At 39.9% G+C, this 24,065-nt stretch overlaps 2 protein-coding genes across 5 annotated transcripts in view; one reads left to right on the top strand and one right to left on the bottom strand.

Annotated features, from left to right (window-relative positions):
• LOC133788743 (uncharacterized) overlaps positions 1 to 12,794 on the bottom strand; it is a 72,114-nt gene extending 59,320 nt beyond the window's left edge. Inside the window, exons 1-9 of one of the 4 annotated variants that reach the window (XM_062226330.1) lie at positions 12,039 to 12,794; positions 11,460 to 11,605; positions 10,986 to 11,023; positions 10,123 to 10,238; positions 9,192 to 9,291; positions 9,071 to 9,106; positions 8,890 to 8,940; positions 8,633 to 8,756; positions 2,773 to 2,898 (exon numbers count right to left, since the gene is read on the bottom strand). In XM_062226330.1, coding sequence (XP_062082314.1) covers positions 2,773 to 2,898; positions 8,633 to 8,756; positions 8,890 to 8,940; positions 9,071 to 9,106; positions 9,192 to 9,291; positions 10,123 to 10,238; positions 10,986 to 11,023; positions 11,460 to 11,605; positions 12,039 to 12,499 — 1,198 coding nt within the window. In that variant the 5' untranslated portion in view covers positions 12,500 to 12,794. Of the gene's footprint in view, positions 1 to 2,772; positions 2,899 to 8,632; positions 8,757 to 8,889; positions 8,941 to 9,070; positions 9,107 to 9,191; positions 9,292 to 10,122; positions 10,239 to 10,985; positions 11,024 to 11,459; positions 11,606 to 11,729 lie in introns of all 4 variants that reach the window. The other 3 variants (XM_062226331.1, XM_062226333.1, XM_062226334.1) reach the window with 3 other exon arrangements.
• A 7,151-nt stretch (positions 12,795 to 19,945) lies between these two features.
• On the top strand, positions 19,946 to 20,904 carry LOC133792329 (uncharacterized). The gene is made up of 2 exons (XM_062230233.1): positions 19,946 to 20,127; positions 20,352 to 20,904. The coding sequence occupies exons 1-2, from the start codon at positions 19,946 to 19,948 to the stop codon at positions 20,902 to 20,904; spliced, it is 735 nt and encodes a 244-aa protein (XP_062086217.1).
• Positions 20,905 to 24,065: the final 3,161 nt, after the last annotated feature.

Here is a 24,065-nt window from a genome sequence, read left to right as displayed (position 1 = left end):
TATATTTTGTTTTATTTTAACAATATTTAGAATGAATTTTATTGTTTTTTATATTTTTCAATTAATTTATATTTTTGTTTTATAACTTTTGGATTAATAAAATAGAGTATACCTTTTTTTCTTTTTTTAATTGTAGAATCTAATTATATTAAACATTATAGATATTACCAATATTAATATATATAGAGATATTATTAAAAGTGAAAAAATATTTTAAATGAATAAAAAAATATTAAAGTGAAGTTTTTGGTGATATAAAATAAAAAGGTGATGTATGGCAGTTTGATGTAAAATAAAAATAAAAAATTTGATGATGTAAAATGGAGATAAAATAGCTCTCAATGCTCTTAGTTTGTGCATGCTCTTGAGGACAAGTAACTTATTTGGTTTGAAGATATTTCTCATTTTCTTCCATATACAGGATTTCTAAGATGTATATGACATTTTTTTTTAGTAGGAATTAGATGGTATACCCATTTTAAGTTTCCTTCTCTCGATCCTATCTACTTTTTAAGACTATTACTATTATACCCGATTTTTATTTAGTTTTCCCATTATACCCTTGACAGATATCAAACCACTCGTGACTCATTGTGTCCTCAAACACACCCACGACGTGGTATGAGTTATAGACTCATGATTGATTGTTTACCACTCTGACTACACGATCGTCTTCGACTCTATGACGCACCTGAACACACGCACGACACAGCCAGGCACAGGCGAGACACAACCGTAACTCGTCATCTTCTTCACCATGAGTTAACCGATCATACGCCATTAATTCATCCTTCGATGTCGCGAGCCACCACCGGTGCTGCTGCTAGCGTTGAGCTACTTCTAGCTCCATTACATTTTGAACAAGATAAAGGTTTGGTTGTAGTTAGGTATGTAAACGAGTTTTGAATAGATCTTGCAATCCAGATGTTTGATGAAAGTCCTAAACTAAATTGCATGTGTTTGACGATTAACTTGTCTTAGTTCTGTGGTGTTTTTATTGTTTGTATTTAGTTAATAATATGTCTTTTGTCATTACTGTATTTTCTTCATTGTTTATGATGTTTGTTCTTCTTCCTTCAATTTAATGTTTTGTTCTTTTTCTCAGAAGTTTGCTTAGCTTTTTAGCAAAAACTTCTCTGAGTTTTTTCATTCAAATAGATTTGTTAGTATAAGCTTGTTCAAGAGTAGTCTAGGAAATATCATTATAAAAATGGGTATAACTTAATTAAATATTATTTGTGGGTATATTTAGTTAATCAACTCTAAAAATGGGTAAATATCAAGTTTTCCCTTTTTTTTTATGAAGTTATCATTTCTAAACATTAAATAAAGAACATTTATTGCTTATCATTGGAAATTTGTTATAACTTCTCAAATAAATATCTAACATCCGATCTCAACCCAATTTCCCAAACTAGATTCACGGCTGAGCACGTGGCTAAATAGTGTCACGGTAATCAAAAATAGAAGAAAATTTTGGGGTTAATTTCTTCTTTACGGCTTTCCCCAACCAATAATCACGCTGGAACTAAGGCATTTTTCTTGGAACAACAGTTAAAAAGATGAGGATTCTAACTCAATTTCTATTCGTCTTCCTCTTCAACTGAGAATCCACATTCCACACAAACTTAATTGATGTGTGATCTTTAATTGCTTGCGCAACAAAGATCATGAATGCACATTCTTAGCCATTTTACATTATGTAACAATTGAAATACGATTACAACAATATTATTTTTTATTACCAAAAATCAAGGCTTTGATTTAGCCATTGTAGGAGTAGGAGTAGGAGTAGGAGCACGAGGTGCCAATGAGTCAATGACAGTGATCAGAGGTTAGGAGGAGCTGGGGAGGCATTAGAGGAAATCACTGAAGGTGTCCAAGAATAGATGAGCAAACCCATAACAAGAACAATGGCTCCAGCTACAAAGCCTTTTGGCAGGGATGATGCCACTCCAAGATATGGAAGTGGCAGTGTGAAGAGATACACAGATATTGGTACTGCCATGTAGTAGTCCAAAGAACACATCGATTAATTTACATTTCTTTCCTCAAGAAACAAAGTCCACACAAGAAGCTAAAAAAAACAAGCAAATAACAACATTTAAGCAAATTATGGAACGAAACTTCATGACATCCTTCTAATGAAAATCTCGTAAAATGCCAATTTCCGTACTGTCATAAAGTATTCTATTACTCATCTTTAGCTGTTTATTAAGTTAAGCACTCAATATCTAATCATTTTAGACTCGTGTAGAAGATCAAACCCTTCCTCAGGTTCATAAATCCCAGTCTCAAATCCATTTTGGTAGTCATGGTGGTGTGAAACCTAAGATAAACCTAAGAACTTAGGATCAAATAAAATCTTACCTTTCTGAACCAGTCTCAGGTTTGTGTGATGTAGGTTGTAACTTGTAAGAGTGAGGACATTAAAAACAGTTTGACCATCCCATATAACTCATATTAACATTTTCAAACCCGGCCTGAACTTGTAGTGCCACAACAATATTAATTCTTTCATTCTATATATCATTTTCCTTAATCAAGAGCAAAAGTTTTTCTTATGGTTTCATTCTTGTCCATTTTTAATCTTAAGTTTCCTATTCCTTTTCTACACGTAATTCTCTATAATGAAGGCTTCTCTTGTATGCGTTCTCCAACTAAACCGGTAGTTTTGAACTTTTGATCCTCCCATATTTATGTACACAATATGGAATTATGTGATATACTTAAAATTGGCACTAGTTTTCTAAGTTTAAATAAATGAAGTACCTGAGAATGTTGAGGCGAGACAAGACACCACGGCAGATGAGATCTTAAGCAGATGCAGCAAAGAAATGTTGAAACCCATGTTAACAATAATAAAAAGCAAAGGTAGTAGCGGAGCTCCATCACAGCCTGTAGTCAGTTAATCAATGTAACTACGTCAATTCCTCCACTTTACACATAATGTCAGTAGACAAATTCAAGAAACATAAATTTTATCTCAGTTAACTTGTCACAACAGCTGATACAATTACACTTTTCATTCTACACTCTAATTTCTTGCCTAATAATTTCAAGCTATACAAACTACTGATTTATAATACAGCTGCCAATGTATATTCAAATTTGTCCAGGGCTAGCGTGTGTTAGGCCCCGACTACCTGTAAGAGAGTTAGCAACCCAATAGAACAGTACAGAGAGACAGCAGAGAGATTTGAGTCCAAAACCAGTAAAAATTGTATCTCAATTCAGCAACCAAACAGTACAACTTTCCACAGGAATTCGAGAGCCTGGGACCCTCCTATGCAGTAAGCAGATTCTAGCTCAAGCATACCTCACTCACTGACCTCCCCACTACCTATATTGGCTCACTCTCTCTGTTACAGCAATGACCAAAAGGCCCCTGACCCAACCGAAAGACTACCTTACCTCTTAGGTGTTGACCTGGCTCTCCTAGCATAAGTAAACCGAATGTCACTCCTAACATTACCCCCCTATATCTCGAACCTTGTCCTCAAGGTTAAATGCTGGAAACTGGTGTCGAATGGAGTCGAACTTCTCCCATGTGGCTTCGAACAGGGGTAGATCCTTCCATTTAATCAACACTTCGAGCTGTCTTCCTGCGCCGTTGGTGGTGTAGCGTACGTTGAGCAAGTCCTTTGGTTCCACAATCAGTTCCAAGTCAGCAGTGATGGTGGGAGGCAAGGTGGGAGATGAATGCGATGTGCCAACAGCCGCTCTGAGCTTGGATACATGGAAAACGGGGTGGATGGCAAAAGATGCTGGCAAATCAAGGCGATAGGCAACGGGGCCGATCCTAGACAGCACCTTAAATGGCCCATAAAAGCGTGCTGCCAGTTTTTCGTTCTTCCGAATCGCTAAGGATTTCTGTCTGTATGGGCGCAGCTTGACGAACACCGAGTCCCACTCCTGAAACTCCACTGGTCGCCGAGATAAATCAGCCGCTGCCTTCATCCGCTGCTGTGCCCTCAACAGATGCATCTTCAAATCATCCAAAAAAGCGTCTCTGTCTTCTAGCAACTGTTCAACTGCCACAGCAGTAGTGGTGCCATTCTCATAGCGAAGCAAAGAAGGTGGATCACGACCATACAAAACCTTGAACAGGGTGCACCCCAAGGCCGAATGGAATGTAGTATTGTACCAATATTCAGCCCATGACAGCCATTTTGCCCATACTCGAGGCTTCTCTGAAGCGAAACAGCGTAGATAGGTTTCAAGGCACCTGTTAACCACCTCCGTTTGGCCATCGGTATGGAGGTGGTAGGCCATCCTCCGCTTAAGTTCCGTACCCTGCAACCGAAACAACTCAGTCCAGAAATTGCTCAAAAAAATCCGGTCTCTGTCAGAAACTATAGAGCGTGGTACGCCATGTAACTTGACCACATAATCAACAAACTTTTCCGCCACAGTCCGGGCATTGAAAGGATGTTTGAGACCAATAAAGTGGCTGTATTTACTCAGCCGATCCACTACCACTAAAATCGAGTCCACCCCTTCAGATTTGGGTAATCCTTCAATAAAATCCATCGAGACGTCCTCCCAAACACACTCTGGCAACAGCAGTGGCTGCAGCAACCCCGCAGGCGACATGGCCATACTCTTGTTTCTTTGGCAAACGTCACAGTGCCGCACAAACTCTACCACTGCCTTTTTCATACCCGGCCAATACACATCGCATCGTAGTCGTTGGTAAGTCCGAGACTCCCCGGAATGTCCCCCAACCGGTGAACAATGGTAATCACGCAAGAATTCTGGCAGCAATGTCGATGTAGCTGTGAGGACCAATCTGCCCTTATAAAGGAGACGACCATGCTCCCTAGTAAAACCCGGAACCCCATTCCCTTGGACAAGGTCAGCTAGCACCCCACTGAACAATTTTTCTTGCTGCACCTCCTGAGCCACCACGTCCCAATCCAGCCACGTAGTAGAGGATAAAGTGGTACACTCCACCTGGGGTAACCGAGAGAGCGCATCAGCTGCACTATTGCCCACTCCTGGCCAAAAATGTATCTCAAAGTCATAGCCTAGAATTTTCACCAGCCACTTTTGATGTTCCTGCGACACAAGGCGTTGCTCTAGCAAAAACTTCAAGCTTTTTTGGTCCGTTCTCACTATAAACTTTCGACCCAACAAATACGGCCGCCACTTCAAAATGGCAAGGACAATCGCCATAAGCTCTTTCTCATAGATGGACTTCAATTGGCACGAGGTTTAAGTGCCTTCTTCCATTAAGACCGCCCCAATGCCATACCCCGAAGCATCCGTGTCCACAACGAATTGTTTGGTAAAGTCAGGCAGAGCCAATATGGGCACAGATACTAAGGCTGTCTTGAGAGCCATAAACGCCTCCGAAGCCTCCTTGGTCCACCCGAATTGATCCTTCTTCAATTGGTCCGTGAGTGGTCGAGCAATGGCCCCATAACCGGCCACAAACTTCCGATAGTACCCCGTCAGTCCTAGGAATCCCCGCAACTCCTTGAGTGTGGTTGGGAGTGGCCAATCCACCATAGCCTGGATCTTCGAGGGTTCCACGGCCACGCCCTCTGCAGAGATGATCTGACCCAAATACTCCAACTGGCATTGGAAAAAACAGCATTTCTTTAGGTTCGCATACAACTTGTGCTGAACCAACATCTGTAGGACCAAGGAAAGGTGCTCCATGTGGGAGTCGGTATCCGGGCTGTAAACTAATATGTCATCAAAGAATACCAACACAAAACGCCGTAGAAATGGCTTGAAGACTTCGTTCATCAAGGACTGAAACGTGGCAGGGGCGTTTGTCAGCCCAAATGGCATGACCGCAAACTCGTAGTGACCCTCATGAGTCCGAAAAGCCGTCTTGTGAAAGTCATCCAGCCGTACTCGGATTTGATGATATCCCGAACGGAGATCCAACTTCGAGAAGACCTTGGCACCATGGAGTTCGTCCAACAACTCGTCGATAACGGGAATGGAAAACTTATCGGCGACTGTCTCACGGTTGAGGGCACGGTAATCCACACAAAATCGCCAACTCCCGCCCTTCTTCTGAACCAACAGAATCGGGCTGGAGTATGGACTGGTACCGGGGCGAATGATACCAGCCGCCAGCATCTCTCCCACTAACCGCTCAATCTCATCCTTCTGAATCTGGGGGTACCGATACAGTCGCACACTAACCGGCGAGGTCCCTGGCCGCAAGGGCATACGGTGATCATGACTCCGAGGCGGCGGCAATGTGGCTGGCAGAGCAAAGACCAAAGCAAATTTCTCAATGAGGGCCGCAGCTGGGCCGGTTGTCTCTGCACTCGGTGAGGTAACCGTAGACGTCCCCAATTCCACCCAAACTCCTTGACGCTCCTGCTGTAAAATCTTGTGCATTGTCTTAAGGGATACTCAAGTTTTATGCAGCGAAGGATCGCCCCGTAGCGTATAGGCCTTACCCCCAACATTCAGCTTCATGATATGATCCTTCCAATGGTGGTATGTGCCGCCCAAAGTCTCAAGCCACTGAATGCCCAGAATAACATCAGCGCTGCCCAACAGTAGGGGCAAAAAATCGTCAATGATCTCCAATTCTTGCAACAACAGCGGAACCGAGAGGCATACTCCTTCCCCGTGCATGGCCTGCCCCATTCCCATCTGAACCCCATACATTTCAGTGCTAGAAATTGGCAGCGGCAATGTCAAAACCAAGTCAGCGGTGATGAAGTTGTGCGTAGCCCCACTGTCAATCAAAACCACCACTTCTCTGCCGTGAATACTACCCAGCAACTTCATAGTCTTCGGCGAAGTTAACCCCACCACAGAATTCAATGAAACCTCTACAATTTGTGCCTCCAAATCCGTCGATGTTGGGGTACTCGAAGGCATACCCAGCAACTCCTCAATCGGGTCCTCAGCCGCGTCAACAGTGGCCTCATCTTGGACTAAAACAATCTGCAACTCCAGAAATTTACACTCATGCCCCCGACGCCACTTGCCCTCACACTTAAAACAAACACCACGAGATTTCCGGTCCTGGAGCTCCGCCTCGGTGAGCCGTTGGTAAGCTATCGAGGATGCAGGGGGTGAAGCCGCGGTGGGCGAAAGGGAAGCCGACGAAGGAAAGGTGCCCCGAGGGCTCTCAATCTGCAAGGGGCCCAATGGTCGGGCCGGGTTAGGGTTCGGCTTGGGCGGCCCACCACGATGAGCCCGAACCAAGGTCTGATTGGCCTCAATCACTTCAGCCAGTTCCATCAATTGGGCCAGGCCCGCGGGCTTGAGGATACGTAAAGGGCCCTGAATGTCCAGCTTCAAGCCCTTCAGAAAGGTGGAGACCAACACGGAGTCTTCGATCGTCCCCAGCATCGGGCAATGGATTCGAACTGTCTCCAATAGTCTTGGACAGTGGATGTCTGCCGGAGATTGAGCAACCGATCGTATAGAGAACCCTCTGTCACGGGACGGAATCTTTTGACGAGTAAGGACTTTAGCTCCTCCCACGACGCAATCGGACGCCTCAGATTTTCCCAGCAAAACCAGTGCAAGGCGGCCCCCTCGAAACACATGATCGCAGCCTCCAATTGCTCCGCCTCCGACAACCGTTGCAAGCCGAAATACCATTCAGCCCGATAAGCCCACTCGTCCAGGTCAGCCCCCGAATACACAAGCAATTCAATTTTCCGAGCTCGGAATTCATGGCGATGGCCCCCTTCACCCGCGCGGCCCGACGACCCCCCTTGTTGGGGTGAACCGGCCGAGGACTGCTCACCGGCTCCCAGCGGACGGTCAGAGCCGAACCGACCCGTGGCCAACTCCGAGGCGATGAGAGCTTGGCCCTTAATCACCATTTCCAGTTTCTCAGTGATCACCGCCAGCCCATGAGCGTGCGATGTCACCGTGTCCTGAAGAGCAGCTAAGTGAGCTTCAACGGAGTCAACTCTAGAATCCATCCGAGTGTGCGGCATCCACCAGGAATCGAAGGTCTCTGATACCAATTGTTAGGCCCCGACTACCTGTAAGAGAGTTAGCAACCCAATAGAACAGTACAGAGAGACAGCAGAGAGAATTGAGTCCAAAACCAGTAAAAATTGTATCTCAATTCAACAACCAAACAGTACAACTTTCCACAGGAATTCGAGAGCCTGGGACCCTCCTATGCAGTAAGTAGATTCTAGCTCAAGCATACCTCACTCATTGACCTCCCCACTACCTATATTGGCTCACTCTCTTTCTGTTACAGCAATGACCAAAAGGCCCCTGACCCAACCAAAAGACTACCTTACCCCTTAGGTGTTGACCTAGCTCTCCTAGCATAAGTAAACTGAATGTCAGTCCTAACAGCGTGCCATAGTCAACAGTTTCCTATGTTATCCTATTTTAGTTGCAGCATTCTTCTTCTATGTGCCCTTTAGTGCCTTCAATGTTTCACCTTCTCATGTTTAATTAAAAATTTAACTTAGAGATATCTATCTGTTCCAATAAACATATAAATTAAACATAAATGGAATTGTAAAATACTTTTAACTAATGGAGAAATCATAAAGCCAGCCATATCTGTTTATTCTCCCCTTTTTCTGTTCTTTTTCTTGTTTAAATAATTGGATTTTCAATAAACATTCCTAAAAGATCACAAAAGAGAACATAATAATAAAACAAAGCTTACCTTCGGATAATCCACCAGTGTTTAAGAAGCAAGCCGCACCATCTTTTAGATAATTTGGTAGCTTAGAAAATGGAACACCCCATAGTTTTGATAGAAAAGGTAAGAGTATGCATATAAAAAGTGCCTGCAATAGACATGGACACAAACCCATTAGTTTCTCATACTAAGTACTGAAAGATAATTTGAAAGAACAGCTTTTTCCAACAAAATAAAACATTAATATTATCAAAATTAATTTATGATTGCTTGATACCTACTTGGAAAGCAGATCCAAAGGAATTTACAACAAATAGATCAACTGTTCTTCCCTGCACCAAAGAGGAAAGTCAATTTCAATATGTGAAAGAAAGAGTTGTTTATTGGTTTTTCTTAATAAGCCATTAAAATAATATTTGCTTCTGCTTGACACATACATATAAAAATAATCACAACTGGTACCTTCAGCCGTTGAGCAGCATCAAGAAAAATTACTTCCTGAAAAATTTCAAAAGGTTGTTGTCACATAGGCCTACAATGTTCTTGATAGGAAAAAAAAAAATAAGCATTCAGAAATGCTAACCTTTAGTACTGTATCAGCTGCTTGGAACAAAAAAGAAAGTATCATCAAAAGACTCCAAAATATACCTGCTTCTTTCAATGAATGTCCAGCACTAGACCCACTGCAAAATAATTCAAAGCTAAATACACCAATTCTGCACACTGCTGAGACATAATAGAGGAGGAACTGTGATACGGTTTTCAGTTCAGCTCGATGGACTACAACTTTCAGTGTAATTGGTTGAAATAAAACTACTAAGAAAATCAAGTTTGCAACAAATTATGTTAAACAGGTAGTCCTTAGGTCCTTGAACGATTGATCAACTGAAATATTAAAACTGTGATGAATAACAAAGCTTTGTCCTTTCATCTTTTAATTTTTTTTTTCTTAACACAGGTTGTGAATTAATAAGCAATGATAAGGTATCATCCAAATTACAACCTAATAAACCAATTGTTGTCTATTACTAAACAAAAAGAATATCACATATTATATGAAGAATTTCCATTCACCGAGTAGCATTAAAAAGCAAAAACCATTAAACTCCTTGATATTGAAAATCCATATAAAACCACCCAATACTTGACTCTCCCAAATGGCACTTGTTCACCCTCTTTCACATCTTTGAATATTCAATTGTTTATTGATAATACCAGGTGGCAGAATTATTGAATAAAACCACTACAAACCTACACTACCACCTACTGAGTTGCATGTTGGTTCAACATGAATAATATTGTCAAAGAAGAAATAAAACTTGGAGAAATTGTTATTTACAAATAATTCCCCTTACGATTTTGACCTCTCTTCAAACAAATCTCAATCAAAATTTCATAATCTAGAAAATTATACCATGCACCATCCTATGACTAATTACTATTGCACAGAAGTAATTATACTAGACAAACATATATCAAAATTGAAAAATCAAAAGGACGTGAACATGGTTTACCTTGCTACAGTTATGATTACACCAATAGCTACAAGAAAGCACCCTAAAAGCTGATTTACTCTATATTTCCTCCCAAGAAAAACTACTGACAGGAGAATTTGCCAAACAAGAAAAGTCTGCAAAATTAGCACAGGTCTCGGTTAATTATCCAACTTCCACTTCATAAATAGAAAATATGAGATGCCAAATAATCTCAAGGCCACAGCATTTAATGAAAGTGTATATATTCTACAATCTCTACTTGATCTAACAAACTAATGTTCTATCAACATTTTTAACAGCATGGCCATTCTCCTGCTCTCATTTCACTATCCTATCTAGTACTCACAGAAGAATTTCACCAGCAGAGCTTGTAAACACAACATTGATGTACTTTGTTATTTACAAATTAATTTTCAAATCGACATAACTAGAAGAGTACCTTAAATGTTTTTTGCAGCTATTCATTCTACATAATCAAACAGGCATACACCAGTAATTTCCCATCTATAGTTTCATTGAATTGACGGTTTAACTTATGAAAAGGATGATCATATTAAATTAGTTCTCCAAAGTTCAACAACAGAGTGGAAATGAAACATTATATATATATATAGATATATAAATAAATATATATATACTAGAAACAGTTAGCTTTTAGATAGTCCCAAATGAAAAACGAACCCCAAACCCCTTGTACGCACTATCCCAACCACTTCAGCTAGCCTTAAGTGGCCTTGGTAGGCTTAGTAGCTAATGCAATTCACAGATGTGCTGTTCAAAGGACATTAGAGAACTGAACACTAGCAGAATAGGAATTTACATCCACTATCAAAGTTATGACATGATAGATGAAGAACAACAAAAAAGTGAAGTCTGCTTACCTGGGACAAAATTGGAATTGATGCTCCAGATAGAATAGCTGATCAAGGACACATAAAATACGATAAATAAACATTTAGTTTTGACTTATATAAATTATTAAAAAAAAAAAAAAAAAAAGAAGCTATAATCGAACTTGATTACCTGTTTAGCTAGAACACCAGCATGAGCTAGCAGTTAACAGAACAATTTTCATACATTTAAAGACATGAGTACTTGATTTATTAAAAATTCAAACTAAAGTTTGGAATAAAAATAAAATAACATATTCATGAATATTGAAAAGTATCACCGAGCTATCAACTAAACGGAACAAGATTCAGCAAAACACAAGTATGTATTGGCTGGAACCTAAACTGGCATTTATCAGTATATAAAAACAACAGTTATCATTTAGCGAAAAACAATTCCACAGAAAACGTAAAACTGTAACCATGAGGCAGAATGAAGGACAGGAAAGAATATAAGATGGTTACCTCCAGCTGCCATTCCAGTAGCAGCACCAAGAGCTTCTAACAGGCCTACTGCAAGAAATGGAGCTTTCGGCATGGAAAGCATCTCATCAGTAACAATGCCAGCATGATACCGTAGATACAAGATAGAGAAGTATACAATTACGTATCTGTAAAGCAAATTTTAAAGGGGGTGGGGGGAGAACGGAGTAAGTTTAATATCATTAAACTAAAAAAATAAATCAACACTAAAACAAATAAATATACAAACTAAGTTCCAAAGAAATGATTAACTATAATCTGACAACAATATAAATTGTTTTCGTAAGCTTTAATTGCTGAACCATTCATCAATATCCCACACTTTCCTCATAATTTATTAGTCTTCGGAATAAAAGAGAGAGAGAAAAGAAGAAGGAGAAGACTCCATTAAATATGAGCCAAGTGTGATAAATATGCCTCAATGTTACTCTACCACATATCATAAGAACCAAAATAACCCACATAATTGTTGATGCATTACATGTTTTTTTTACTACATTTGGTGGTAATAATTTACAAATTTACAGTATTACGAGGCATTATACATTTATGTTGAAGTACCCGAAAGTAGCGAGCTGAGCGAGAAAGAAAGGGTAGTGTTTCAGAGGAACCAACGCGAGCTTATACAGCACTCGATTTCCGACTCCGAGCAGCACCGTAATAGCCGCCGCTGCCACAATTTCCACAGCCTTCCTCCGATTAAATTCGCCGCTACTCGCCGCCGCATCCGCCACTCTCTGATCCCCAATCGCGTACGAGCACGCGCCGACCTTCTCCTTCTCCCCCTCCCCGCCATCAGAAGAGCTCTCCCATGCCGCTCCGGCGCCGACCACCTCCACCGGCGGCACAAGCCCGCGTAAATGCCTCGACCGGAGAGCGATCCCCCGCTGCAGTTCGCCCCAATTTCGAGGAAGAACCGAGATCTTAGCCGCTGCCACCATGGCTCTCGGAGGAAGCCGGATACGGATCAGACCGTCCGATGCGACACCGGTGGAAGCCAAGCGCCGACTGCATGACGTCATAATGAAGGAACTTGTTTTATATTGTTTTTCGATTATCGATAGAAATGAGACAAGCTCGATGGTAAACAGAGAGGTGTTTAGCTATGGCGGACTTCTAAGCAATGATTGTTGTAGTTTTTTGGGTTTAAAAAGACTTCGAATTTCGATGCCAAAACTTTGATTTTGTTTTTTCTTTTGAAGCGAGAGGAGGGTGGTGGTATGATGGTGATCGGAGTTGAGCACGTGATGGCAAATTATTGGTTGTCGTTTTCTGCCCAAAATATAAAAGAAGGAAAATCTATTAATGGTTCTTTCTTCTCGTCATTTTGGTTGGGAAATTTTACATTATATGCATCATAATATAATATAGTCAATGTCATCATAAAATCTCTTATATTAATGTGCTTCCTTTTTTATTTTAGACAAAAATACCCTCAGGAGTCAAATTTAACCCTTCACACATTTGTCTCTCTATCTCTCTCATCCATCATTTACAGCTATTTTCACAGCAACCATTGTCGATTTTCACAGCAAAACTGGTAAAGAAATTAGATTGCTCAGATCTAGAAGTTTTATTTCAAGTGAAGAATTTATTTCAAGTGAAGAATTTGTAACGCCCTACTTCCTCAGAGCCGTTACTAAGTGAGTTTTTAAGACAAAACAGTGTGCAATGAACTCGCTAACCGAGGTTTTGAAACAAAAGTGTGACTAATTAAAAGTTAAGGCTGTAATCTTTGAAAATGCGTCGTTTCATTAAAACTTCTATTATTAAACATTTGGGATCCCAAAATAAGGTTTGAAAACTAATTACATCTTGAAATAAGGTTACAGTTGGGAAATCATAAAATCATAGATTATTACAGCCATTTTCGAATAAACCCCCAACCAAAGCAGTCGGGCAGGCCAAACATGTACGCATCGCTTCACGCTCTCCGTACTCATGGTTGGTTGACCCAGTCCTTGCTTCTACCTGCCACACGGAGCACCCGTGAGCCGAAGCCCAGCAAGAAAACCCAAATAATACATAACATATGCAATTCATATAGCTGGCATAATTCACTGATAAATAGGAAAACCATCATAATAAACAAGCACGGCCATGCCGCCCTAGAGGCCTTACCAAAGCCTGGGGTTTCGGTTCTCACCGCGAGGATAACTCATGTATCCCTTGGGTCCCACCCTGAATATAAGCATCCCATGTGATGTGTGTTACTTTCGGCCCCACGGCCGTACCCGGCCTACGCCGCACTCGACCTTTGCCGTTCATTTCATTATAATCACACATATAGTACATTCGAATAATCATTCACACACATCATGATTCATTTAAGGTTAAACATATGCACATAATACAATCTGGGGCCATGCCCTGCAATCACACAGTGGGGCCATGCCCTATTTTCGGGTGTTACGGTTTTCTTACCTGTATTCCGAGCTTTCCGATGCACCAAGGCCACAAGCACGGTCCTCTAGCACGAGCCTCACTGAAATCCTAGTCACAACACACACAAAACACTCTTTAATACTAACCAACCCAAAACCACTTCCCGGGACCAATCCCACACTCTCGGGACCTCTAAATCCCTAAAACAATACATCGGAACCATCCCCCGAGTCCCCGGGCAAAAGCCCTAAAAACCAGAATTTTTGCCTGCCAAAATGGCCTAGGGCCGCGGCACTCCCCTCAAGGGCCACGGCGCCCAGCAGCCTGACCTCCTCCTGATGCAACCTCGCGCCGCGGCGCCCAAGAACAGGGCCGCGGCGCTCATACGCGAACCCAGATTTTCTGGGTTTTCTCTTGCGTTTTTCCCGAACTAAAACAATCCCAAATCATCCCAAACTCAAACCTAAGCCCCAAAACCATATCAAAACCCCAAGTAGACCATTCAATCATCCCATAAACATCATAACCCAGCTCAAGAACACAATCACTCTCAAAATCCACCCCTTAGATTCCCAAATTCAGCAACTCATACAAAACCTAGAAACTCAACTCAAGCTTTAGATTTCTCAAATCAAAACAGAAACAAGCCCTAAATTTGCATAAAACTTCTTACCTCAAGTGGAGAATTCATTCTTTGCTTCCTAGATCCATCTCCAAGTCTCCAAATTTCAGCTCCTTCTCCTCTTCTTCATCTTCTTCTAGCTTTTCTTTTCTTCTTTTCTAATTTTATCAAAACCCAACATATATGCCAAGCCCAAACCGTGTACCCCTATAACACAGCTCAAATTTGTCTAAACCCCTTGCCAAATGACCATTTTACCCCTTCATCAAAACCCTTTGCTAACTAAACCTCAAGGGCACACTAGTCATTTCTCCTATATTGCAATTCTACCATTTCTTTCACCTAAACTTGTTACTCTCAGCAGTAACTAACGGTTACCCAGGTTACTCAATCACCAATAACCAATACCCGCTAAACCTCAACTTAAACATAAAATTCCCAAGGTACCCCTAGGCTCCTCCCGAGCCGGGTACAAAATCTCGTTGTGACTCATAAGTTAATTTGCTCTCTAGGACCGTCTCGGCACGTGCATCACAACAATAACACCACACTCACGTGATACAAATCATGGAATACAATTATCACATATCAACGCAGTTATGCCCAACAAGGCCAAAATTACAGTTATGCCCTTCTAACACGATCTGGGCCTACATGCATACTAATATACATAGCCATGCATCTTAGGTAAACAAATAGTCACATAACATGCTTCAAATCATAACCATGCATTTAACTCATCAAATCACACATAAATCCCATCATGCCCTCCTGGCACGCTAATCAAGGCCCTTAAGCCTTAATAGCGAATTTGGGTCGTTACAGAATTCATTTCAAGTGAAGAAATTGTCATTCTTGATGTATTTTAAGAGAAAAAATCATGGGTAAGTATTCTTTCATTTATCTACTTGTAAATATGAAATGTCATCGTTAGATATTAGATTCGAACTGTTCTGTTGTTGAGTGTGGTATTTTTTCTGCATTTTTTGATCTGTTCTTTGGATTTAGAAATATGTGGGTGCTATTCCAAAATCGATGGCATTTTGATGGTACATCGATTGTATGTTGATGGTACATCGATGGAATGTCGATGCTGGGGCGAACATCTAATTTAGTTGTTATTTTCGATATAATATCGATGTTGAATCGATGCCATATATGTGTATTTAGTTCAGTGTCGATATGGCATCGATATACCATCGAAATGGAATCGCGTACAGATGGCAACCATCAGCATCGATTATACATCGATGATATTTCGATGGTATATCGATGCCATATCGATGGTACATCGATGCAATTTCAATGTTGGGGCGAACATATAATTTAGATGTTATGCTCGATATAATATCGATGGTATATTGATGCTGAATCGATGGTATATCGATGTTGAATCGATGTCATATATGTTGATTTGGTTCAGTATTGATATGGCATCGATATACCATCGAAATGGAATCACGTACATATGGCAACCATAAGCATCGATTATGCATCGAAATGTCATCTATGTGGCATCGATGTTGAATTGCAATGCAGATTTTCATAGGCATCGATCCATCATTGATTTACCATCGATTCTCCATCGATTACACTTTATTTTTTATAATTTTCTTATGCTTTTTTTTGTAAATTTGCAGGTTCCAGAGTTAATATAATTGTTTCTTACAACGGTGTTTGGGAACGGAAAGGAGAGAAATGGAATTTCAAAGCTGGTTTGAACACTATAATACATGTACCAATTAATGTTGGTTACATAGAATTATTGGAGAAGTTGTATTCAAAGCTGAAAGTGGATAGGTCATTGTTTGACTTAAAGTTGGAAGTGTCGTTTACATGCAATGATTTTAGCATAGATCCCATTGAAATCACAGATGATGAAGGAGTTAGTGCTCTTATTCTTGCCAATTCGAAGTTCTTAAGACATCGGGTTCCTTTATGCGTTAGTTCGATTGCAAAGAACATTGCTTTTCTTGATCCATCTCCTAGAGCGAGTGTTAATATGGAAAACCATAATCAATCATGCACGACTGTTCCACTAACAGCTGCCGGGCCAAGTGTATGCATGGGAGGTCCTAGTCATAATGAAACTTTTTTCCCCCAACAAATCTCCCGCATGATGATGGGTATGAGTATGAGCCTTATGTCAATGACGATCCAGTTGCCCATTTTAATGATGATGATGAAAGAGTTGAGGGGTGCAGTAGTTCTGATGATAACTCTGAGGATTGGTTGTCGTTGCTACATGTGGTTCAAGTAGATAACTTAAATGTACGACCCTTGCCAAGACGTCAAGAAAGCCAAGGACGGAGGACTGCTGGCTCAGAGAGCAGTCGTCCAACTACACAAGACGATAGAAATAGATGGAGTTCTCCGGCATATACTGCTGAAAATACCTCATGCCCCTCTTATGTTATCCCCACGTTATCTAGAGTAAGTTGTGGAGTAATAGAAGTTGGGAAAGTTTTTGAGAACAAGTTAGAGTTGAAGACGAAGGCACACTTGTATGCAATGAAGCAGAACTTCGAGTTTGTGGTGAAGAAGTCAAGTACTGAAGTTTGGTATATCACTTGCAATGATCTTGATTGTGGGTGGAGATTGAGGGGGAAGAGAATGCCTAAATTTGATATGTTTGAGATAACTCATTTCACCAATAAACACACTTGCTCACTTGACCTCCGACATAAAGGCCATCGCCAAGCTGCACCTTGGGCTATTGGTCATTGCATAAAGAAAAAATATCAGACTGGATTGAATGCGTACATGGCAAACAACATAAGAGAAGACATTAAGAATAATTATGGCATTGAGTTGTCATATGGAAAAGGTTGGAGATGCCGAGAGAAGGCTCTTTCTTATGTCAGAGGGACACTGGAAGTATCCTACCAGAAGTTACCATCATACTTGTTCATGCTTCAACAGAAAAATCCTGGGACGTTGACAGATTTTGTCACTGAGGAGGATCGGTTCAAATATTGTTTTTTCTCACTCGGAGTTAGTAGAAGAGGGTTTCGTACATGTCGTCCTGTGTTATGTGTGGACGTCACTTTTTTAAAGACAAAATACGGTGGACAGATGTTATGTGCAGTCGCGCTGGATGCAAATAACCATCTATATCCAGTTGCATTTAGTATTGTGGATAGTGAGAATCATGTGTAACGACCCAAAATCGCTAGTAAGGCTTAAGGGTCTTGATTAGTGTGCCAGGAGGGCATTAATGGAATAATTGTGATTTAAATGAGTAATTATATGTTTAGTAATGTTTATATGATAATTGATGATATTATGTGGTAATGTGATATGTATGTATATGTGATAAATGTGAGAACCACATTATTATGTGGTAGGTTTGTAGGGCACGACTCAAGACGATCCTAGGGTCAGATGGTGAGAAAAGTCACAACGAGACTTGAGATATGACTTTGGATAAGTCAGGGGTATTTTAGGGATTGGGTAGCGATTTGGACTACTGGATCATAAAAATAAATATATGGAGATATATTTGAGGTTAGGATGTCTAGGCGGAAATATTGGGGGATTTTACCGTTTTGGCCTCGGGGACGATTCCGGCACCCCGAGCCTTGGGATTAATTTAGCAATAAGATAAACTTAAGGAAACTTTTAGAAGGAAAAGATAAACTGACCAGAACACTTTCTCCTCAGCTCACTCTCTCAAGGAAAACAAAGGGAAGAAGAAACACTGAAATTCTAAGGGGAAATCAGCTGAAGTTTAGTGAGATTCAAGAGTAAATCTTGAGGCTTAGCTCAGTGAATAGACCAGGACTGAATCAAGATTAAGGTAAGAGTTTAATCCATCTATTTTCTTGAAATTCAACCTTAAGTTTCAGCTGGATTATTAAGGGTATTGCTCAATTGATGATTGGGGTGGATTTGAGCAGGGGAAATCCTTGGAATCAGCTGAGTTGTGGCTAAGGGAGGAGTTCAATCAAGAAGGTAAACTTTGTGTTTATAAATTGGTGATTTGAGTTTGAGTCTTGACTGGTTGTAACAGGGTGTTTGTGTTCATAGAGTCTCAAGGATTGGAGGTGAATCTTCTATGGTTTATTGAGCTGGAATTTCTGTTGAAATTGTGTAGCATGAGTTGAGGATATGTTGGGTGTTGGAGTGGGAAGCTTAGGGGTGGTTTTGGTTGGGGTTTTGGGCTTTAAAATGATGGGTTTTCTGGGCACGAAGGGGAGGGCCGCAGCTCTCTTCTAGAGCACTGCAGTCCTAGGATGAAAAAGGGCCAAGGAGGCTCGGCCATGGGAGGGCGCCGCGGCGCCCAAAGCAAGGGCCGCGACGCGTGTGTTGTTCAGCATGGGCTTGGTTCTATTTTGAGGCTAGGGCCACGGCTAAGCTCCAAGGGCCACAGACCTTGGTTGCACACATGAGTTTTTTAGGGTTTTAGGCACGGGAAAATGGTCTAGTATGCTCAGGATTGGTTTCACCACCGTGCTTGGTGGAATTCGGATTCCCGGGAGTTAGTTTTGTAACCGGAAACCTATATTTGAGTGTTAATGGAACCCTATACTTTGGTTGTGACTAGGTGATAAAGGCTTAGGCTTGGGAACGGATCGTGCTTGAAGGGCGTTGCTCGTAATTCAATAACTGTACAGACTAAAGGTAAGAAAACTGCACCTGGTTGAATATATGTGACGGGACTAAGGGCTCCCTGTTGTAAACGCTTGAAATATGGTATTATGCCATGCAAGCCATTTAGTGAACCAATGGCCTAAGGGTGCCAAGGGTTTCACTAGCACACAGGGCATGGCTCGGCCACTGGTAGCCGAGGACAGCTTATTATGCACTGAGCTCGATTTAAGCGGGCCGGAGTCAGTGTGCTAAACAGAGGGTGCGGCCTAAGTCGTCGGCCCTGAATATTATGTGATATGAGTGTTATATGTGATAGTTTGTATCTTGAATCTGATTGTATGTGCTGAATATCTATTGGGGATTATCTGATGGGAATACATGCATAATGAGTTAATTGTCTGTTATCATTGATTGAGTTGTTTAAGATGTTTTCTTGCTGGGCCTTGGCTCACGGGTGCTACGTGGTGCAGGTAAAGGCAAGGGCAAGTTAGATCAGCCCTGATTGGAGAGCTCAGTGAGCAGAATGTACATAGCCAGGTGCTCGGCCGCCACGGTTGAGGTTTAGGCAAGGACGTGAGACCTGAAGACTATCTGTTTTGCCTTAGTATGGCTAGTGAATACTCATGTACTTTTGGGAGTCTGTAAACTTATTCTAACTTTGTTTTCTTATGGGATCCCATGTTTACTACAATTTAAGTATATGAAATGAGTCTTTTGAGACCAAAACCTTTTTAACCCTAGCTCTTACATGTTTAGTGACACATTTTTAAGATAATGACTTGATTAGCAAGTCTTGCACCTTTATAAGTACACAGTGTAGCGGTCTTGGCTATCCAGGACGTTACATCATGATTCTTGGATGTATTTCATGTCAAAGCTAAAGGAAGCAATTGGGGAAGTTGAGGACCTGGTGTTTGTATCAGATAGGCATGCAAGTATTACACATGCCTTGGAAACTATTTTCCCCGATGCCTATCATGGTGCTTGCTACCACCACATTAGTATGAATGTGGTTGCTAAATTCAACTCTGATCATTGTCATGTGTTGATGTATAATGTGGCATACACTTTTAGGAAACCCGAGTTCCGCACTAACTTCGAAAAAATCAAATCAAAAGACCCAGCTATTGCTCAATACCTAGAAGGCATGGGTTTTGATAAGTGGTCTCGTGCTTACTTTCCTGGAAATAGGTATGTCATTGTGAATAGTACTTTAATTTATGAAATCTTCTAAATGTACATTACTATTAAATGTTAGTTTTCATGGATACTAGGTATAATATAATAACAAACAATTACGTTGAAAGTTTTAACAATAAGACCTGGGACGCTAGGAGCTTTCCGATAACTACATTTGTCGAATTTATTCGCTTCACATTGCAGTCCTGGTTCTGTGATAGGAGAGAAATGAGCGAGAAGAAAACTACAACTCTTGCACCGACCTATGAGAAAAATTTGGTGGATATGGTTGAGAAAGCTCGATTCTTGATCCCTTATGCAATAGGGAGGCATGAGTTCCATGTGTTAGATGGTGAACTGAATGGTGAAGTCATCCTCCTAAATAAGACATGCACATGTGGCGTGTTTCAGATTATTGGTATCCCATGTGCTCATGCACTATCTGGATCCCTTAAGCGAGGGGTGAACTTTTATTCGCTGTGTTCAAATTACTATAAAATTGAGACATGGAGGTTCTCTTACACAGAATCTATATATCCTACTGGTAACGAGGAAGAGTGGATTGTTCCACATGACATTATGACAATAAAAGTGAGAACACCTGCGCAAAAACAACCCAGTTGGTCATCCAAAGAAGAAACAAGGTAGGCCTAAGAAGAAACACCATCCTTCCAATGGAGATAAATTGGTTGTAGAACGCAAGTGCAACACTTGTGGAGGTCTAGGCCATAATAGGGCAACTTGTAAAGTTCGTGTTTGAAATTTATGACATCAATGTTAAACTTTTTATTTGGGTACTATTAATCTTTTTATTTGGGGAAGTTGAGGACCTGGCGTTTGCTTTTTGTGTATTAATGGACTTTGTTAATCTTTTTATTTGTGTATTGATGGACCTTGTTAATCTTTTTATTTGTGTATTAATGGATTTTGTCAATCGAAATGACATTGTTTATATACATAACTAAGGAGAAATATACTATTGTGTATCATTGAATAGCCATAGAAATGACATTTTTTATATACAAAACTAAGGAGAAATCAAAATAAATTTTCTAACATATAGAAATCAAAATAGATGTTCTAACATCAATGGTGCACATTCTCATAAAAAATGTCGATGCATAATTTATCCCTGAAGTACTGAATGTGGTCGTCGATGGCATATGATAAGGGAATGTCTCCAAGAATAAACTCCAAGTGTTTGATGGTGAATACGCCACAATCTCCGGTAAAACCAAGAAATCACATTTGTGAGTGTATTGAAACTTAAAGGAGAACAGTGTTATGAAAATCTGAAGTTAGTACATCTAAATACCTGCTTTTAGCTGTGGGACAATATCAGTGGACATGCGCCGCCAATCAAAGTTTGGAATGATGATCTTCGGTCTAGCTATTTTCAACTTAGGGTGTCCTTTAAACATACCAGAAGCGTTGAGTAAAGATGGAAACATCCTAGTCCAAGGCTCGATTAACTCAGACAACTTATTATGGCTAAAGTTGGAATGATCTGAGTCAAATACAGTGATCATCCAATCAGTGAAATTTATTTCGCAAAGGACCCAATGACGATTTTCCAAGCACCAGTGGAAGTAGACCTCGTTGCAATCACTCCAAGGCTTCTTGTATTTTTTAGCATCTCCTTTCACGAAATTAAGAATGTCCTCATCCCATTGGTAAGCCCTGCTTTTGTTCTTGAAGTCCTCATATCTAGCAGGAATATACTGTGTAAATGATGAATCAAGTACGGTGACTTTCATGGGGTACATCCTCGGCAACTCAAAAAGATGTCTCCGTATAAGATAATTCGCAACGTCGAGATGCTACAAATAAATAGAGTATCGTTAAGGAATAGTGGATTGTTAAAATGAGATAAATATTCTTACAAATATAAAAGACTTACAGTTTCTGCCAACCATTCTTTTGCCACCTTCAACTTCAAGAACCAAAGAACGGTGCCATCACGACATTCCAACTTCCTCGGTCTGATGTTGTCAATCTCACCGAGTAAGAGCTTGGCCAGTGTATGGCTAGTTACTTAGAGGTAAGGCTAAAAGGCCCAACTGACTTGATGGTCACATGGCTTAGGGCACAGGACCCCAAGATGACTCCACCGTCATCTATTTAGAACACAAAACCCCGAAATGACTTCACAATCATCTATTCAGGGCACAAGACCCCATAATGGCTTCACAGTCAATTCAGGGCACAGGACCCCAGGATGACCCACAGTCATCTGATTATGGTTGCGAGCCCCATAATGATTCCATGATCATTTATTAATGCTTATATGCATGCAGTAATAAGTTTTCTTGTTGAGCCTTGGCTCACGGGTGCTATGTGGTGCAGGTAAAGGAAAAGAAAAGTTTACCCAGCCTTGAGTGGAGAGCTTAGGTGGTGACGTGTACATATGCGGTCGCTTGACCACCACGGCCAAGGTGTTTCAGGGGAACTAGAGTTTAACCCTATTTTTGCCGCTTAGGTTGGCAGATTGTAACTTTTGAATTGTAATGATAATTTTTTATTGTAAACAACTTTGTAAACACTTTTATGGGATCCCTTGTACAATTTAACTTTTTTAATAAAATATCAATTCCTTTTGACTGAAATTTTAACCCTGTTCATTAATAACACTTAGATGCACATTTATGGCCTAAAGACTCGTTCAGCGAGTTAAGCACTATTTAAAGTACACAGTGTGACGGTCTTTGCTACCCAGGACGTTACACAACACATGTTAAAATATGTGCCAAATTTGGCACATGCTAAAAGTTGTGTCAAATTTGACACAAGATATAGCATGGGCCAATGTGGCCCTACAATAAATGTCACTTTTTATTTTATTTTTCATATTGCCACTAATTTATTAGTTAACAATCAATGACTAATTTATTTGCTTTTTTTACGATCAAATTTCTTTTGTATATTATCAATAAATATTAAAGGATAAATAACACTTGAGGTCCTCAAACTTCACTAGTTGTATCACTTAAGTTCCCAATCTTTTTTGTAGCAATTAGATCCTCAACCTTTACTTTTTGGCTCACATAGGTCCCCAATTTTATATTTTATTAAATAAACCCTAATTTATAAGGATAAAATGAGACTTTAACAAAACAAAAAAAAACATAGCTCCCATTTTTTCTCTTTAAGCCCCTTTTAATTAATTAATTATTACTAAATATATTATTTTGGTAAATACCAAAATATTTTCTATTATACCTCTAAAATATTTAATATATCATTTATATATTAATTGGTTTATTATTTTTAATAAAAATATTTATATACTTTAAATTTTAGAAGTATGAATTATTAAGGGTGCTTCTATCTATATCCTAGTTTTTTCTCACTACACACATTTCTATTTAAACTCCTCATGAAAAGCAATAAAAAAATTTATATGCGTGGATATAATTTTTAACAATTCACAAGGAATTTAAATAGAAATGTGTGTAGTGAGAAAAATGAGGGTATAGATTGAAGCACCCTTAATAAGTTTATGCTTCTAAAATTTAAATTATGTAATTTTTGTATTAAAATGATAAAATAATTAACATATAAGTGACATAATAAATATTTTAGAGGTATAATGGAAAATAAATTTATATTATTTTATAATATTTAGATTAATTTACTAAACTAATATATTTGGTGATAATTAATTAATTAATTAAAATGGGCTTAAAGAAAAAAAATGGGTGGGTGCTATGTTATTTATTTATTTATTTTAAATCTTACTCTACCTTTATAAATTAATGTTTATTTAATAAAATATAACATTTGGGACCTATGTGAGTCAAAAAGTAAAT

This window comes from Humulus lupulus, chromosome 7 (genome assembly GCF_963169125.1).
Source record: "Humulus lupulus chromosome 7, drHumLupu1.1, whole genome shotgun sequence".
Classification (NCBI taxonomy): Eukaryota; Viridiplantae; Streptophyta; class Magnoliopsida; order Rosales; family Cannabaceae; genus Humulus; species Humulus lupulus.
Note: the sequence above shows the minus strand (reverse complement) of the source record. Positions and strands in the feature narration are given on the sequence as shown.

What these genes read in the sequence shown, in the direction of transcription:
- LOC133792329 (XM_062230233.1), top strand. Translation starts at nt 19,946, where the DNA reads ATGTCAAAGCTAAAGGAAGCAATTGGGGAAGTTGAGGACCTGGTGTTT. An exon ending in GATCATTGTCATGTGTTGAT is followed by an intron (nt 20,128 to 20,351) that starts GTATAATGTGGC and finishes CATGGATACTAG; the next exon opens with GTATAATATAATAACAAACA.